Raw genomic sequence first — 17,815 nt, forward strand, 5'->3', positions numbered from 1 at the left:
GCATTACATGCCCCGCCCAATCCCACGTCTTCCTCTACATTACGACTAGGATGTCATTAACCCGCGTTTGTTCCCTCCCCACTATGCCCGCTTCCCGTCTCTCACCGTCACACCTGTCATTTTTCTTTCCGTGGCTTGCTGCGCTGTTCTTAACTTAAGCTGAACACTTTTCGTTAGCCTCCACGTTTCTTCCCTGTAGGTGAGTACTGCTAAAATGCAGCTGGTATACAGTTTTCTCTTGAGTGATATTCGTAAACAGCAATTCATGATCTGAGAGAACCTACTATATGCGCTTCACCCCAATCTTATCCTCCTAGCTGTTTCCCTCTCATGATCCGGATCAGCTGTCACTACCTGCCCTAAGTAAACGTATTCCCTTACCACTTCCAGCACCTCGCTGCCAACTGTGAACTGCTGCTCCCTTGCTAGAGTGTTGAACATTACTTTGGTTTTCTGAATATTAACCTTTAGAGCCAGCCTTCTGCTCTGCCTATCTAAATCAGTGATCATGCTTTTTAATTCATTTCTTCAGTGACTGAGCAAGGCAATGCCACCAGCGAATAGCAGATTATTTAGGTATTCCCTATTACCTCTTATCCCCAACTATTCCAAATTCAGGTCTCGGAATACTTCCTGTAAACAGGCGGTGAATAGCTTTGGCGAGATCATGTCTCTTTTCCTGACGCCCTTCCTTATTGGAATTTTATTGCTGACACAATAAACTTTATATTACTTTGTATTGTTTTATATATTCTGATTCTTTTCTATTTCCTTCTTTTAAAATTCGTGCAGCACGAATACCACTATGGTCACAAAACATTTAATGCAGAAAATATATATGTAGCAAAGGAATGTATTTTAGACGGGTTATGTTGGTTCCATTGATATGATGAAGATGTGCCTAGTCAATAATATGAGCGAACTTCATTCAGAAGCCCCCGCCGAAACGGTCGCTGCTGTTCGCGACGGTGTAGCCCAGTAAGTCGGCGCATTCTTTCCTCCCGGACTCCCGTTGCTCCTTGGTGTGGGTCATCCAAACCAGAAGGGCGCAGCGGCGTCCTCAGAACACCGGGAGCACGCCATGGCAGTTTCTGCCGCTGAATGCCACCAGGCGGCCGCACTTTGGTCGGACGATGGCCTGCGAAGCACATAGTGCCCACCATGAGCCCTAACGGGTCCAGGACCCTGCCTAGAAGAGAGTAATAGTGGAGCCACTAAAGCACGGTTGTTTTTCGCTTTGTGAAAGACAGGTTAATTGCTAGCTTATGAAGATTGTCTCACTTTCACGCTGACCTCCTAGCTGATAGTATATAATGTAGGGCACAAACAGGGTTTACCGTGCAGTGCGGCGTCGCAATTATACCACGAAGCACGCAATATGTTTGCGGCTGCGCAGAGCGTTCAGCTTAAGAAGACACTCAGATTCCCTCCACCAATTCTTCTAGTACGACCATACTCAAGTCTTCCTGCTAATTCTCCCCATTTAAATGACTTGTTTTAATAGTTGGCACATACTGCATTTGAGAGATCGATGCCGTCAGACGTGCTGACTGCAGGAAATAGAAGAGGTGGTGCTTCCCCGCTACACTGTAAAAAAATGCTCCGCAGTGCAGAGAAACCCGCTGGTTATGCGTTGCCGGAGGGTTTTCCGCAACATGAGATACGGACTAATTGTCAGAAACAGAGACTCCGTATGACGACTGTCACATTCTTGGTAACGGAAAGGTACACCATGCTATGCACGAGAAAATCGTTTCTCCACAACGAATGCTTCTGCTTTGTTCTTATTAAAGATTCCGAAATATGTGTCCTCCGTTCACTGGGATGTGATTTCATTTAGAGCGGAAGTTATCTGTATTGTAATTATGTACTTTCTGTAGTACATGAACATGCGTCTTCGTATAGCTTCTGCCCACAATGTTCACTGCAGATATAGCCGTCCAGGTGCCGAAGAAATAAGTATTATGTACAAGGCTTTCCTTTACGCATATTATGTATTGCATACGTACAAAGAACGCAGCCTAGAATGAAAGAGTGGCATGTGTTTGGGTCAGTACATGCACATACGTTTTATTTTCATGGCAAACTACAGATTGTACATCTGCATATTGCTGTCAGATCTATCTGAAAAGCATAAAAAATCCTCATTTAGTAGTCACACAACACCAAATTTCACAAATACAATTCAACCATCCGCTACTGAGCAATCGGCTTTCGTAGAAGCTTGTAAAAGCCATTAAATGAGAACCAACCCATTATAATTTATTGCCCAAAATTCATTTCTCATAACAGTAAACAATAAAGTCTACAGCTCTAGACAGAAGCAAACAAAATTCGCTTATCCGGGCGGGACTGTGCGCATGAAAGTCTTTACGGTTGTCTATCATTTTCTGCAAATAGAAAGCTCAGGATGGGTACCAGATACAATTCATGCAGGTGCCTTTCTGTACATAGTACTCAATGCACAACTTATGGAGCAAGGAACATTGGTAATATCTGAAAAAGGCCAGACGCTTCCCGAATTTATCGTCCATCCAATTTGTTATACGCAAGACAAGACGAAGCGTAACTCCCGTACAAAGTTTGTATCCAGTTCACAGGCCGAAAAACGCAGTAACAACGACGAGTACACTTCGAAGCGAGAAGCTCCACTTCAGTGCGCGGCGCCATGTTGGCTGTCGAGCATCTGCTGCGTACGCTATGTGCTATATGTTTGACGTCAACGTCCGGTTTCTTCGGCCCTTTTCGGTGCATCGGAACCGCCACTTCCGCTTCCGACGTTTCAACCAATCAGGTGTACCCGTTGCGGCATATCATGGCGCTTTTTATTGTAACACAAAATTGGAGTACGGCCTCAGGAAGCACACTTCCCCCAAACCGCATGTTTTCACACACTTTCTATTATCTCAGCATGTGCAAGAAAATGTACTAATATCTGATGTCAGTGAAAAGGCAGTCACACGTACCGGTTGCAGCTCACTAAAGCATTCCAATATCTCTTAAGTGTGCCTCACGAGGAACGGATGTTCAAGTTTCCAAAAAGGGCTCTTTGCAGAAGTTTAACCACAGGCCGTTGCCATGTGAACCATTTCAAAATGATGACCCAGGAAGACGAAGTGTCCTCATGCGTCTGATGCAAAAGAAGGATGAAGTCATGAGACTTTCAGTTTCTAGTCCTTTATAAGGCAATGGGACATATACATCCCACTTTTTACGCCGCCGAAAAGGGCCCTTCAAAGGCATTGGGAAGCATGCATCCCATTTTTTACTGTGCTGCCATCTATCTGTGAATACTGTAATTACTTTTGAAAGTAGTTTTGCTGCTTTCCGACAGGTGGTACTAGGCGTCCGTTGTTTGGAAAATTGTGTCTCCGTTCGGGAAGGCGAAGGAATTTTTTTCTTGTTGTGTCTCCAAACGAGAATAATTCGAGATGTCAGGTGAGCATTTCCGTTTCTCTGCTTCAAAACAAAGCCCACTAGCTTGTATGAATCGCGTTTTTTAAAGAATACAAGCAATATTTAGCCTGAAAATCTTGTATAAATAGGACCACCCTTAGAAAACAGCATGAGTTATGCTAGGACTAACTTCCCGATTTTCGGGGCAATGTGTTGAGGAATACGTTACTCAAACTTTTATATTTTGTTTGTTCTTGAAATGCAGATAATCGATTTCTGACGGCAGCAGAAGCGCTTGATCTATATTTTAGCCTTCCGGACGACCCCACGTCGAGTGACTCGGATGGGGATACAGACGTCGACTTCGTACCAGAGCTCGCTCCGCCAGACTCTGATGACGAAAGCGGCGACGATGGAGCAGCAGCTTCAACAAGCAGACCTAAAAAGCGCAAGGCTACTTACACGATAAAGACAAGGAAACGACCGAAAGCGCCTGCAGTTTCTGCTGAAGAAGAAATCGAAGAGGAGCCTGGAGTCTGGGGTAGCAGCGAACCGGAGCACGCCGTCCGCGACCCGAAAATTTGGGACCCACAGTTCTCATCAAAATCACCGACGAGGCCGTGTGAAGCTTTTGCTCTATATTTTGACGACAGTGTCATGCATACACTAGTAACAGAGGCAAACCGGTTTGCAAAGCAGAAAAACCGCAAGCACTGGAAAGAGCTGACAATTGATGAACTTCGCGCATATTTCGGCATTCTGCTGCTGATGAGCACGAATCCAAGGCATCAAATGTATCTGTACTGGAGCAGCGACAGTTTCTTCAATTGTCCCGAAATATCAAGGGTCATGACTTTCCGCCGTTTCCAAAACATTATGAACTGTTTACATATCAACGACCTAAGCAAAGAAAAAAAGAAAGGGGAAGACGGGTACGACAGACTGTCGAGAGTACGCCCTCTCATACAAGCGCTGAATGCCAGCTTCAAAAGGCAATACACTCCGTCAAGCCATCAATCCATTGATGAGAGCATGATGCGCTTCAAAGGACGGTCTTCGTTGAAGCAATACCTCCCTATGAAGCCAATAAAACGCGGATATAAGGTTTGGTGCCGCGCTGACTCCCAGACAGGATACCTTATTGATTTTCAGGTTTATGAAGGGAAAGCTGCTGACCGCCCAGCCAGCATGGGTCTCGGAGAACATGTTGTGCTCTCCCTGCTTGATGGTGTGGAGCCTGGTACACAACTATATTTTGATAACCTTTTTACATCCACACGGCTAATGGAGGCCTTGAAAGAAAAGGAAATTCTGGCAGTGGGGACCGTTCGAACAAATCGCAAGAATCTCCCTGAAGAAATCAGACATGATAACAAGCTGCAAAAGGGTGACTATATATGGCGGACAAAAGGAAGCATCACGGCTTACCAGTGGAAGGATACGAAAAACGTCCACGCACTTTCCAACTTTCATCACCCGAACGACACTGCGGACGTTGTTCGAAAGCTTGCCAATGGCTCGTCCGTGCCTGTCCAATGCCCAAAGGCCATCTCAGACTACAACACCTGGATGGGTGGAGTCAACAGGTTTGACCAGAGGAGAAATACGTATCCGGCAGACAGAAGATCTAAAAAGTCCTGGTACCGAATTTTCTACTTTCTGCTGGATGTAGCAGTAGTGATTGCTTTCCTCCAAATGAAAGAAGACAATCAAATGAGCTACCTGTGGTTCCGGCTTGTCCTCGGTCGCCAGCTGATAAACGGCCAAACCTTCAAAGGCTCTAACAATCGGCCTTATAAAGCCAACAAAAAAGGCACCAAAAATGGCCAAAAAATGGTAGGAGTTCAGGACGAAGTCCGATTTCTGGGAGATGGACACCACCCTCAGAAAGTCGCGAAAAGGAGGCGATGTCGCTGGTGCTCCAGTGCCAAGAAAGAAGCTCGCACCAATTTTTTGTGCTCTGCATGCAATGTGCCACTTTGCGCAACATGTTTTGGGCCTTTTCATGCTGGTCGAAAGTGAACTGAAAGCCCTTGAGAGGCGATGGGACAAATACGTCGCACTTTCTGTAATTTCATTGAGTGTCCGTGGGACACATCTGTCCCACTTTTTCTGAATAAACTACTTGTTCTTATGGCTTGAAATTTCGTGCAAACTATTTCTGTTGGCTTCATTTAGTCAGATAACACAACATTTTTCTTAGTTCTTGAAAAAAATATACCTTGCCTTACAAAGGGCTAGAACAGCTTTGACACGTTTTTACTGGTACTGCTTGGCGCAGCTTCAGTCTTCTTGACATTTTGTGAAATAATTCCATATCTGCTAAAGATCTCGCAAGCAAACATTTCGGCACTAATGGAGAAGCAAAAAGGCTCATATCCTAGGCCTTTTTTGTCACACTAAATGAAGGCTCGCCTTTTAGGGTCATTGATTACGAAGAGGTCAATGTGGGAACAAACTTTGAGAGAATTTCTGCAAGGGCTCTGCGCTCTGAAACCTAAGAATTTCTCATGAGGTGCCCTGTAGATCTATCCCAACACCTCAGTGAGCTGTTATCGGCCCTGTGAGTGCACTGTCACTTGACATCAAGGGTATGTACTTCTCCTCGCCACATGCAGCAATTATGTATACGACAAGCGAAAGTATAAAAGATTTCTAAGAAGTGCAATTCCAGATTGCTTGCGGAGGAATGCACAAGTCTGGCCATTCTCAGCTGTTACCTTTGCTTCTTGCCCGAGTTCTACAGTGAGTACTACGTAATGACAGAAGGTGTCTGCATCAACTCATATTTAACACCCGTCCTGTGCGACCTCCATCTTGCATTGCATAACAGGCAACTTTATAGCACCCTTTCTGCAAAGAATGTCTTCAGGGTCAGTTTGTTCTGTCAGCTTCCTGGTCCAGTAATTTCTGCTGTGTTCTCTACCCTTAAATTATTTACTGCCATCATTCTCCACTCCATGAAGCCTGAATGCGGTACACTGGGCTGCTCCACGCGTCGTGGAGCAGCCCAGTGGCTATTTTTTGTCACACAGCGGAGGCACACAGCTCGAAAGCCATGCTTGCTATATACAGCAGACAGGGGGGCTACGTGTGAGACACATCAATAATAACCAATTCTCACAGTGTATCTGGTGCAAGAACATCTAAATACTACTCAATGTTTGCTTAAGTTTTCAGATACACTCTTAGATTAAAAACATAATTTGGTTACATAAGCAGAAGCACAGCAATAATGTACTCAACAATTGCCTGAAGCACTGTACGCAAGTTCTCGTGCCGTCATGAATACAGCACACTGTCCACGTCTTCATCATGCCATGTCACTCCAGCACTTCGGTAGCAAATGTTTTCTCTAAAAAAGAGTAGTTTTGTTTATGTTAGACTGATCATATTTAATTTTAATATACGCTATGTACTTCTCATTGTACTGCCCCAGGCTCAGCGGCGGTGGCGAAAGCAACATCGGCAAAGAGTAACTGAAAATCCTTCGCTTAGCAGTTCTTGGTCAGGCTTACAGCGATACACCTGGTGAACTAAAGTGGCAAGAGCGACGACGATCGGCCCCGCAAGATAACGACACAAGCAGCGCCAGCCAGGAGCATATAAAAGGACGAGGCTCACCTGTGCCCCCCACACTTGCTCAGCGGCGGTGGCGGAAGCAACATCGGCAAAGAGTAACTGAAAATCCTTCGCTTTGCAGTTCTTGGCAAGGCTTACAGCGATACACCTGGTGAACTAAAGTGGCAAGAGCGACGACGATCGGCCCCGCAAGATAACGACACAAGCAGCGCCAGCCAGGTGCATATAAAAGGACGAGGCTCACCTGTGCCCCCCACACTTGCTCAGCGGCGGTGGCGGAAGCAACATTGGCAAAGAGTAACTGAAAATCCTTCGCTTTGCAGGTTGGTGTGCTTTCACTTATTGAAGTCATAAGAAACCTTCTGCCAAACGCCGCCGCCGCTTGAGTCTGTGCTGTTGCTGTAGTTGTTTTCTATTGTGCCGCATGCTTTTCCATCGCGAGTGCTATGGGTGATCCTGTTTGTGATATATGCCTGGTTTGTAATCAGTCACTTCCAGCAGAGGGCTCGTCCCTTACCTGCTCAGAATGCCGATACGGTTACCACTTAGGCGCTTGTTCTAATACGACGAAAACTGCCCATAAAGCAATGACAGATATCGATAAAAACATTGTAAGTGTCAAACATGCGTAGTTTCAGCTGCTCGAGGCTCCAAAATTGTAACAAAGGTACAGAATGAGCAGTCTCTGACAGAAAGGATGCTATTGGAAATCAACAAAAAGCTCTGTGAACTACCGGAAATCAAACAGAAGTTAGATATCCTTTTCCAGGTCAAAGAGACAGTGGAAAGTATGGAAAAGTCTGTTCAGCATCTTTCAGATCAGTATGATGAAGTGCTGGCCAAAATGCAGCTTCAGTCGACTGAGATTGTCACTTTATAAAAAAGGTTTGAAAAGATTGAGGCACAGATTCAGTCAGAGAACACTAACCCGGAAATCTGCGAACTACAACAGCAAATAAACAGTCTGGAACAATACAGCAGGCGGAATAACTTGGAAGTACATGGACTTGCACAAACCAAAAATGAAAACTTGTTCCAAAAAATCAATGCTATAGCCCAGGACCTAGAGGTTCCTCAGTTGACTGAGCACGACGTTGAAGGCCTTCATAGACTGCCCGCTAAACGTTGCAAAACCCCGGCAGTTCTGGTTCGCTTTTTCTCACGTGTAACGAAGGACCAATGGATGGCAAAGAAGCAAAGTATGCGGGAAGCTGAATCCACAGTGTACTTTCTTGACAATTTAACAGCGCAGAACAAAAGGCTCATGTGGATGATGAAGACAAGAGCCACAGAAAAGCAGTACGAATATGCTTGGCACAGCAATGGAAAGCTTTTTGTGCGCAAGTGCCAGGGTGAAACGGCAGTACGGATCGCGTGTGTTGCTGACCTGGAAAATATCATCTAAGCAGGCACCGCCTCTACTTCGTCTTACTAATCAGTTTTTTCTTTTATCATTTTTCTTTTATGGCATCACAAACAAAGCCCCTAACTACGACGCTTTATCTTTTAACTCTACGGTGCGCAGTTGTCTGGTTCATGAAAATGACAGGATGTCAGTCTTTCATGTGAATATTAGAAGTCTAAAAAATAAGCACTTTGAAATGCAATCAGCTTTGGATTCCCTGAATCATAGATTTGATATACTAGCGTACACTGAAACATGGCTCACAAATCAAAATGATGTTATCTTCTTTCGTGGCTACAAGTATGAAGGCCTGTTCAGAGAAAACCGTAGAGGAGGTGGCGTCGCATTGTATGTTAAAGAAAACCTTGACTATGAAGTTTTATCAGATTTTTCTCTTGTCGATGCCAACTACGAATCGGTTGCTATAAAGTGTCATGGAACACTGATCGCTTGTATTTATCGACCCCCATCTAGTGAAAGTGCCGAATTTATCAAATTTGTGCGTGATCTTCTTGAACATGCTTGTATCATAAATATCCCTGTTGTTTTGGTTGGAGACTTTAACATTGATCTTTTGACAAATAGCTCCTCGCGACGTCTCTTTCGTGAAGCCATTGATGCATTTCTCTGCACCAATTTTATTCAGTCACCAACAAGAATAACCTTAGAGAGGGACTCATTATAAGATTTACGTGTTACAAATCATGAGTTATCAAGTGTGCTATCAGGTGTGCTTACATTTGATTTGAGCGACCATCTGCCTATATTTTGTTTTGTTTTTCCTCGAGCGATAAGAAAAAGGAAGCAAGTACCACCTCCACAGATAGTATATCGCAGTTTCAATCAAGAAAACTTAGCTAGGTTTAGATCCATGATGGAAAGCACTCCCTGGAGCGAAGTTTACAATGAGTCAAATCCTAGTATAGCGTACAATATCTTTCTTCAGTTAGTAAAAAGCAAATATGACACCGCATTTCCTTTGACAGTGGGAAAAACTCACAAAAAGTCTCGAACGCCGTGGGTTACGAGAGAGTTATATCGACGAATTCAAACCCGTGACAGGCTTTTTGACAAATTCATCCAATCAAAAGATCCAGTCATACTTAAGGAATATAAAAAACTTAGAAATAAGTTAGGCTCTGATATTAAAAAAGCTAAGAAACAGTATTATCAGAATAAATTTTCAGCAGTCTCCAATTGCCCTAAGAAAATATGGGATTGTTTGAGCGACCTCATGGGAAGGGCGAGGACCCATATTCCCAGCACATTAACATTCAATGGTGTTGAATACAGTGGCGCTGCTTTGGCAGACAAGTTTAATGCTCATTTCCTATCCTCTGGCGAATCATCTCAGAAGCAGGATAGAAATCATGAAATTGCTCAATATATTGCCTCTCCAATTGGTAGTTCCATATTCTTGAATCATTGCAGTGAACATGAAGTATTCACATTCCTTAGAAGCCTAGACAAATCCACTGCGGCAGGCGCAGATGAAATTAAGGCCGAGCCTATTACTGCTGTTGCCGATCTAATTAGCTAGCCCTTGCAGCATATATGTAACAACGCGTTAGCTCAAGGTATTTTTCCAGATGGTATGAAAATTGCCAGAGTGGTTGTTTTGCACAAAGGTGGCCCTAAGGACAATATAAACAACTACAGACCTATATCTGTACTCCCTTTGTTTTCTAAACTACTGGAATATTTGATCAAAATCAGACTGTGTAAGTTCTTTCACGACAGACAAATTTTTGTTAACGAACAGTTTGGATTTCGTGAGAAGTCAACAGAAATGGCATTGCTTGGTATAAAGGAAAAAAATATTTTCTAATATGGATGACAAACAATTCACAGTTGGACTTTTTTTAGAGTTCAGGAAGGCATTTGATTCAGTTAAACGTGACATTTTATTTTTTAAGCTGCCGTTTTATGGCATTCGAGGAGTTGCCTTAAATCTGATCCGTACTTCTTTCCGGTCGCGTGCAGTATACATGTTTGAATGGTCACCAAACACAACATGGCCAATTAATATACGGTGTTCCACAAGGGTCTATTTTGGGTCCAATATTTTTCATTCTTTATATCAATGATATAATAGCCATCCCTCGAACTCCCACAATAATTTTATATGCAGATGATACCAGTGTATTTTTTTCTGGCATGCATCTTAGTAATATTCAGGCTGAGGCAAATGCATGGTTACAAGAATTGTCTTTAGGGTTGAATATAAATAAACTAGAGTTAAATGTTAATAAAACAAAGCTTATTGTATTTAAGGCACATAACAAGCCTGATAACAGTGAAATTAAGCTTACATTCAAAAGTAGCGTAATTGAGCGTGTTTCTTCGTACAAATTTTTAGGCATAATCTTTGAAGAACACTAGAGTTGGACCCTGCGTATTGATAAGATTCCTGCCAGCATATCAAGGTCATTATGTGTATTGCATAAACTTCGAGACCTTGTTCCGAAATGGCTGAAGTGGCAATTATATTATATCCTGATTCAATCACATCTTCATTATTGTTTACTTGTTTGGGGATCTAAAAGAAAACTAACCTCACGAGGCTGATAACATTACAGAAGAAAGCAATACGATACGTAGAAAACCTTGCATACAATGATCATACAGGTTTGTACTTCTCTAAGTAGTCTATTCTAAATGTCAGTGAATTATTTGAGTTGAAACTGCTTTCTTATGTGTTTAACGATTTGAAACATCATCCCACTAAATATGTTCAATTAAACTCTAGTAGTGACGTGCCTTATAAACTAAGACACGTCAGTTACAGAGTACCATCCGTAAGGACTAACTATGGAACCGAAATGCTTTCATATTTAATTCCCAGTCTTCTAAATAAACATACACAGGCCATAGAAATTATTCAGAAATCTGTTTCCCAAAAGTCCTTCAATAGAAATGCTAAAGCTTACCTCCTTTCTCGTCCGAATAATTAAAGGGTTGTTCACGCAGAAATTCTTGATGTCCCTGTTTTCCGTCAGCTCTGTGAATTTTCGTGTTTTCTTATTGTGATGTGCCTTGTAAATATTTACTTTATAATTATGTCATTGCAAGAGTATGCACCTTCCTCCTAGTTTTACCTAGTTTTTGCCGCTTGTCCTGAGCATTGTATCTGGTGCTTGGGCCCCATCAGGCAGAGTGCATCTGCCTTTTGCCCCTGTATCCGAGACCTTGTTGTCTGAAATAAAGATCTATCTATCTATCTATGTATCAATCTATCTATCTATCATGCTTTGAATTATGTCTACATCAATCACCAAATTTGGTGTAATTAATATGTTCTTGGAAATTCTGATTGAAATAAATCTGACAAAGTATTATTTGAGAAAATGTGGCGCAAGGAAGAAGGACGCTAGCTAGATAACCTGGACGAATGTTTTCAGTTTCATGCAGTCATCGGCAACCTTGCACATAAAATGTACAATTTATTGGGTGTTACCATTCCGAATGGAATTTCATGTTGCAAACATTTAAGTAAAAAAACTCAACCTTCTGTTCTGCATAAAGGAACGAAAATTCCTCTGGTATTTTTTTCACAAGCCTCTGCAAGTACACAATTCAATGAATCTACTCTACAAGTATTGAATCTATCAGCACGAGACAGGGACGAGAAAGGAAACAAAAGGGGCACTGACTCACAACTGAAGTTTATTGAAGTGAACAAGGAGTATATAGAAAAGCCAAGCACCACTAACTACACAAAACACATAAGCTACATCTCAACATAAGCAAAATGTTGCCCTTAACATTCCTCTCATCTAGACAGTCCAACCCGCTGCGTGTTAACGCTATGGGCAGTACACTCACACTTTCGTCACCGAGTCATAAGATGTGTCTAGCCTCAATAATTTTCAAGTTAATCTGCTCTAAACGCAGCGCACAAAATACGTATTGCGGAAAGGAATGGCTCGCAGGCTTCACATTCCTTGCAATGTGCAAATAAGTTAAACCCCTACCAATATCCATATACCTCTTGTGCTCCTGCAGTCTTACATTGATACACATTCCAGTTTTACCAAAATAAACCCTACAACATGATAATGGTATCCGACACACCACACACATTTTACAAGGCACATATATGTTGCCACGTTTCACTCGACACATGTGCTTTAACCTAACGAAATTCACAAAATTATGAACAATTTTCCAGATTGTAGACAACTTATTAGGGGCGACAACACCATTTTTTCGGCATACCTTCTGGCCACAGTTTTTAAATTTTTCGACAATCTATGTATGTACAGTAAGACAGTCAGTCTTTTTGTATATCACTGGCTGGCCCCGGTCAGATCGTGCCAGTCCATGCGAAGGGGTTTAAGCTTTAATATGCTAAATGGAAGAATGGCGCAGCATCAAGTAACGAGGACAGCAGGACCGCACACCCATCCACAAGTGCCAGCCTTGGAGCAGATACAGAATCCAAGAGCGCATTCTTGACATTCAGCGTTGACAGTGAAGGAAACGAGGAAACACGGATTTGAACGCAAAAGATGAAACGAGCCCGATCCTTGGCTGCCAACCCTGAATGTCATGTACGCGCTCTTGGATTCTATATCCGCTCCAAGGTTGGCACTTGTGCGTGGGTGCGCTCTCCTGTTGTCCTCGTTTCTTGATGCTGTGCCATTCTTACCTTTAGCATGTCGCACCAACTTGCCTAATCTTATACACTCAGCTTTAACAATTTATCGCACTCTCCTGCAATAGCATGGTTTGGAAATCATGCTTTCATTAGCCTTAAAATCTTCTCTTGGAAATCAGTTGTCACGCTGTGAGAGCACGGGTTCACCAATACCGAGCCTATACTTAACGACGCAATGCTATCTTTCACTAGCTTAGAATCGTTCGACCAACAGTAATGTAGCTGCTTAACACTCCTGAGTGAATATCGCTAGCATGGATAGCGTGTGCAGAACATCAAGGTAAGGTTCAGAAACCGCAACTCTTTGTTGGGACGTTTTCTCCAAGGTAAACTTAACACAAAGGCCTTGCTCCTTAAACAACTTCACAATATGTACAGGTCCCACACTATCGCAACCCTTGTAAAAGACCAGAAAATCATAGACATAGCGAAAGATTTTTCCCGAGCCCATGCAATTTCTTGGCTATCATTCCATCCACACTGCTTAAGAGAATATTGCTTAGCACAGAGGCAACCTTCGAATCGGTACATTTAGCAGACTTTTGAACATATGCCGCACTGCCATACTCCACAAACATGCTCTTCACTTCAAATAAAAGGAGGCAAGTGCCAAAAAAGACTTATATTACACACCCGTTCCTAAACACAAGCTCATTGTTGTGCTCCGATATACACATTCATAAGCTTTTCACAAGATCTTCATACGGGATAGAATAAAATAGTTCTACAACGACGCTAATCACAAGACAATCCGCTGGATTGTCATTCTTAAGATACTCAACCACACTGCGAATTGAGTACAAGAAATGAATCTTCAAGATGCGAAGTAGACAGATGCTTTTGCAAATAACCAGAGATAATTTTGCATGAATCCTTTTCTGAAATTGACTTGAAGAGCATGTTATTGAATAGCATTCATTTGAAGAGCATGCTTCTAGAGTAGCGCAGTGCGGTATGTGTTCTAAAGTCTCGAATATGTAGTGGTTCGAAGACTGGCCTTGTGCTAAGCAATATTTTCTTGAGTAAGGTAGATAGAATAATTGTCCAGAATGTGCATGGGCAGGGGGAAAATTTTTGCTATGTCGATGATTTTCTGGTCTTTTATAAAGGTTGTGATAGTTCGGGACCTGTACATCTTCTCAAGTTGTTTAAGGAGCAAGGCCTTTATCTCAGGTTCACCTTGGAGCAAATATCCCAAGAAAAAGAGCTGTGGTTTCTGGACCTTACCTTGATGTTCTGCACACTTCATGTGTGCTGGTGAGTGTTAAGCTGGTACCTGGCTACATGTCGACCATTCCAAGCTAGTGAAAGATAGCATTGCACTTTCTAACGCGGGCTCAGAATTGTTGAAATTATGCTTTCACAGCATGACGACTAGTTTCCAAGAGCAGACTTTAAGGTTAACAAACGCAGGATTTCCCAACCTGGTTACTGCAAGAGGATATGATAAATTTTTAAAGAAGCTGAGACAGTTTCGCGGTGACCGGCACAATCAGGCTGGGGCCAGCCAGCGAGATGCCAAAAGACCATTTGTGTTACCGTATATACATAGATTGTTGCACAATTTGAAAAATGTGGCCAGAAGGTATGATGTAAAAGTGGCATTCTCGGCCCCTAATAAATTGTCTAAAATATGTAAAATTTTAAGAATAATTCTGTGAATGCGGCTCGACAAAAGTACACGTGTAGAGTGAAATGTATATCTACCTTGTAAAATGAATGTGGTATCAGATATTATTATCTTGTGGTCTGATCTACGTATGTGCAACTGGAAAGTGTATGAATGTAAGACTACAGGAACACAAGAGGTTAGGGGCTTGGCTCGGTGGTTGAGGTAACTTTGCTGTACATTGCACGGTATGTGAAGGCTCGTATCCTTTACTTTCGGCAACACATCATTTTGGCAGTAAATTCATATAGATTAAATGGGAGATTCTCGATGATAGACACATCTTATGACTCCATGACGAAAGTGTGAGTGTGTTGTCTATCGTGTCAACTCACAATGAGTTGGACTATCTCAATTAGGGAAATGTTGAGGGAGATTTTTGACTCATGTTGTCTTGTATGCTTGTCTTTTACTGCGTGGTTTATGGTGTTGCTTCGCTTTTTATATATTTCCTGTTCACGTCAATAAACTTTAGTCGTGAGTCAGCGCCTGTCTTGTCTCCTTTCTGATCCCTGTCCTTCGCGCTGGTAGATTCAACATGATGGCTCACCTCTGCAGAAATCTAAGACATGACATTTTCCTCTGACACTCGTGGTTCAGCACATAATACGGCAGAGGCTTCTTAATTACAATAAAAGTTCATGGCTCCAATTAACACTACCTCCTGCTTACAAGACAGAGAGCAGCATTCATTGTAGATTCTACCTGCACCACAAAGAGCAGAGCTTTAATTTGAAGGGACTAAACTAGGAAAGAAGCACAAAATATTTAGAGCCAAATAACTGAACTGAAAGAAATAGAAGGCCGTATAATAGTGAACACACTGATATATTGCATGCAAGATATATGCATGCTATATTGTAATATCCAACGTTGCTATAATTGCCTTATCCAAATACTGCATAAATAACAAAAAATGCAGTATCACAAAAATACTGATACAGTACATTTAGTGTTAATAGTAGCAGTGCAGGTTCCATGAAAAAAAATAGATCCCAGTGCTGGCTGTCGTTCCCACAGCAGCCTTGTGAGCAATGGCCGGTGTAAAGGAAAGAGGAGGAATGACTGGAAAGAGAAAGAGCCAGGGGGAAGGAAGATAGGTATATAAGGACTTAGGATATGATAGGAAAATAAGATTGTTTAGACATCGAGCACAAAATAATCATTACCACACAAGTAAAGACATACAAGATCAACCATATATATCATTGTGCAGAGTGGAAAACTAGATGCCATTTAGTCCTAAATATCTTTTCAATAAAGTGGTTAGAATTATTTATAGCATAACTGACCGAGTGAAACCAAAACAGGGATGAACAGGGAAGTTGTTAATATTCTGGCAGAAATCAAAAGACGAAAATGGACCTGGAAAGAGCATACAATGCAGAGAATGAATCATCAATGGTATCTTAGGGCAACAGAATGACTTTGATGGATAGTAATGGCACAAGGGGGTCTGTGGCCAAAGAGTGCCCTAGCAGAAGTTAATTTCGTCTACTCAAGGTGAGATCAGAGACGCATTTCCCAAGCATTTCTTTCCAGATAAGCTGAGCGCCACGCCAGGAAACAGCTAGTGCATTGTATCGCAACAAAATGAATTTCACCCGAGGAAAAATATAGCAGGAGATAGCTGATTATAAGCTCGCTAGATAAGATTCAGAGATTTCTGCGGATAGTGTGGCATGCAGCTGGTTCAAGACACAGATAATTAAAATGGAAGAGGCCGTTGTCCTGAGGTGAATGTAAACTAAGCTATTAGGATAATGAAATTCGCTACACTCGCGCTGTCAAGAATCATCTCAAGTTCCATGCTTCAAGAAGATGCAAGTTTGCTCAGTGACAAAACAAATCATACAAGTTCACCCAAGAATTTGTTTCTTGGCGGTATCAGGCTGCAGGTGCAGATGAATTAATCCTGCCTCAGAGAAGAGCTACATAGAACACAAAGCATTTTAGGCCAGTCACAGCCTGACAGCTGTTAATAAATATTTTAAAACTGCTTTTCATTGCACAAACAATAATACACAGTTGGTGTTGGTCATGTGAATATGTTAATGAGGCTCTCCTAAAAATTCTAGCCAGAGCTAAAATACAAGCTGTCTCAACTTAGTTTCTATAGCAGCAATGAAGAATTTAAACACATACAGATTATTCAAGCAAAGTTTTATTCTTCATGGTGTGCCCTAAAATTTTAAAATATACTGAAAAGTAATAGAGTGGAGTGCTTGTGCCACACAAACTAAGCCTTAACAACAAAGAGAACACAAGATATAGGCAATCACAAATTGCCCAAAGTTTGAATGTTTGACAGAACAAATATGGAAAGAAAACCTCTCCACAACTGGAACAAAATAGCGTGATACCGAGCCAACATTTAAAAATTTTTTAATCTAAATCCCTAGTCTGGTCCTCCAGCACTCGTCAGCAAGCATATCATGAAATGTACCTTAGTTCTTGTAGCTGTAAGGAGTATACAGCTGATCCGGCATTTTGATATGTGAACAGGAACCCTCAATGACCACCAGGCTGAAATTCTTCGTTGGCTGCTCTAGTAACAAGACTGCAGTGAAACACTTAGCAAGTTATGCTGACGTAATAATGCAAACCGTTATTCTGAGAGTTCGCTACCGCGCAACTCTGAGGTAGCTCCTGAAGTGTTGCAATCGAATGCAATAAAGGACTGCATATTATAGAAACAAAAGTAAAGAGGCTGCAATACAATGCCACGACGGAACTGCTGCAATAAAGCAATAGCGATACAATGTACACTTTAGGCAACACAATGAAACATGATCTTTTATCCTTAATTATCAAAATTTAAATATCTGTTTTCCCTGCTTTCTTGCAAACTTAAGTTTAGATCGTGAAAGCGCTCAAAAGACAAGGATAGAGAAAGAGATGACCACACAGTGCGATTACTTCCAGTGTCTTTTTGTGCGCATCCACTATCTAAAAATGGTTACCCAACTAGCCTAAACCCTGTCGTTATTTCAAAATTAAGCCTTTCACAAAGTGGGAGCCTCTTTCACCATACAAGGTTCACCATAACTAATGCAACACTTTTTTCATGATATCTTTTCTCTAAGAATAAACACTGCTTGAA

General features: G+C 42.0%; 1 protein-coding gene across 1 annotated transcript in view; it reads right to left on the reverse strand.

The window, feature by feature from the left end:
* Positions 1-1,060: 1,060 nt before the first annotated feature.
* Positions 1,061-17,815, reverse strand: part of LOC144129560 (prolyl 3-hydroxylase 2-like) — a 41,461-nt gene continuing 24,706 nt past the window's right edge. Inside the window, exon 7 of the mRNA XM_077663703.1 lies at positions 1,061-1,138. Within this exon, the coding sequence (XP_077519829.1) occupies positions 1,061-1,138 (78 nt within the window). The remainder of the gene's footprint in view (positions 1,139-17,815) is intronic.

Source organism: Amblyomma americanum, chromosome 4 (assembly GCF_052857255.1).
Source record: "Amblyomma americanum isolate KBUSLIRL-KWMA chromosome 4, ASM5285725v1, whole genome shotgun sequence".
Classification (NCBI taxonomy): Eukaryota; Metazoa; Arthropoda; class Arachnida; order Ixodida; family Ixodidae; genus Amblyomma; species Amblyomma americanum.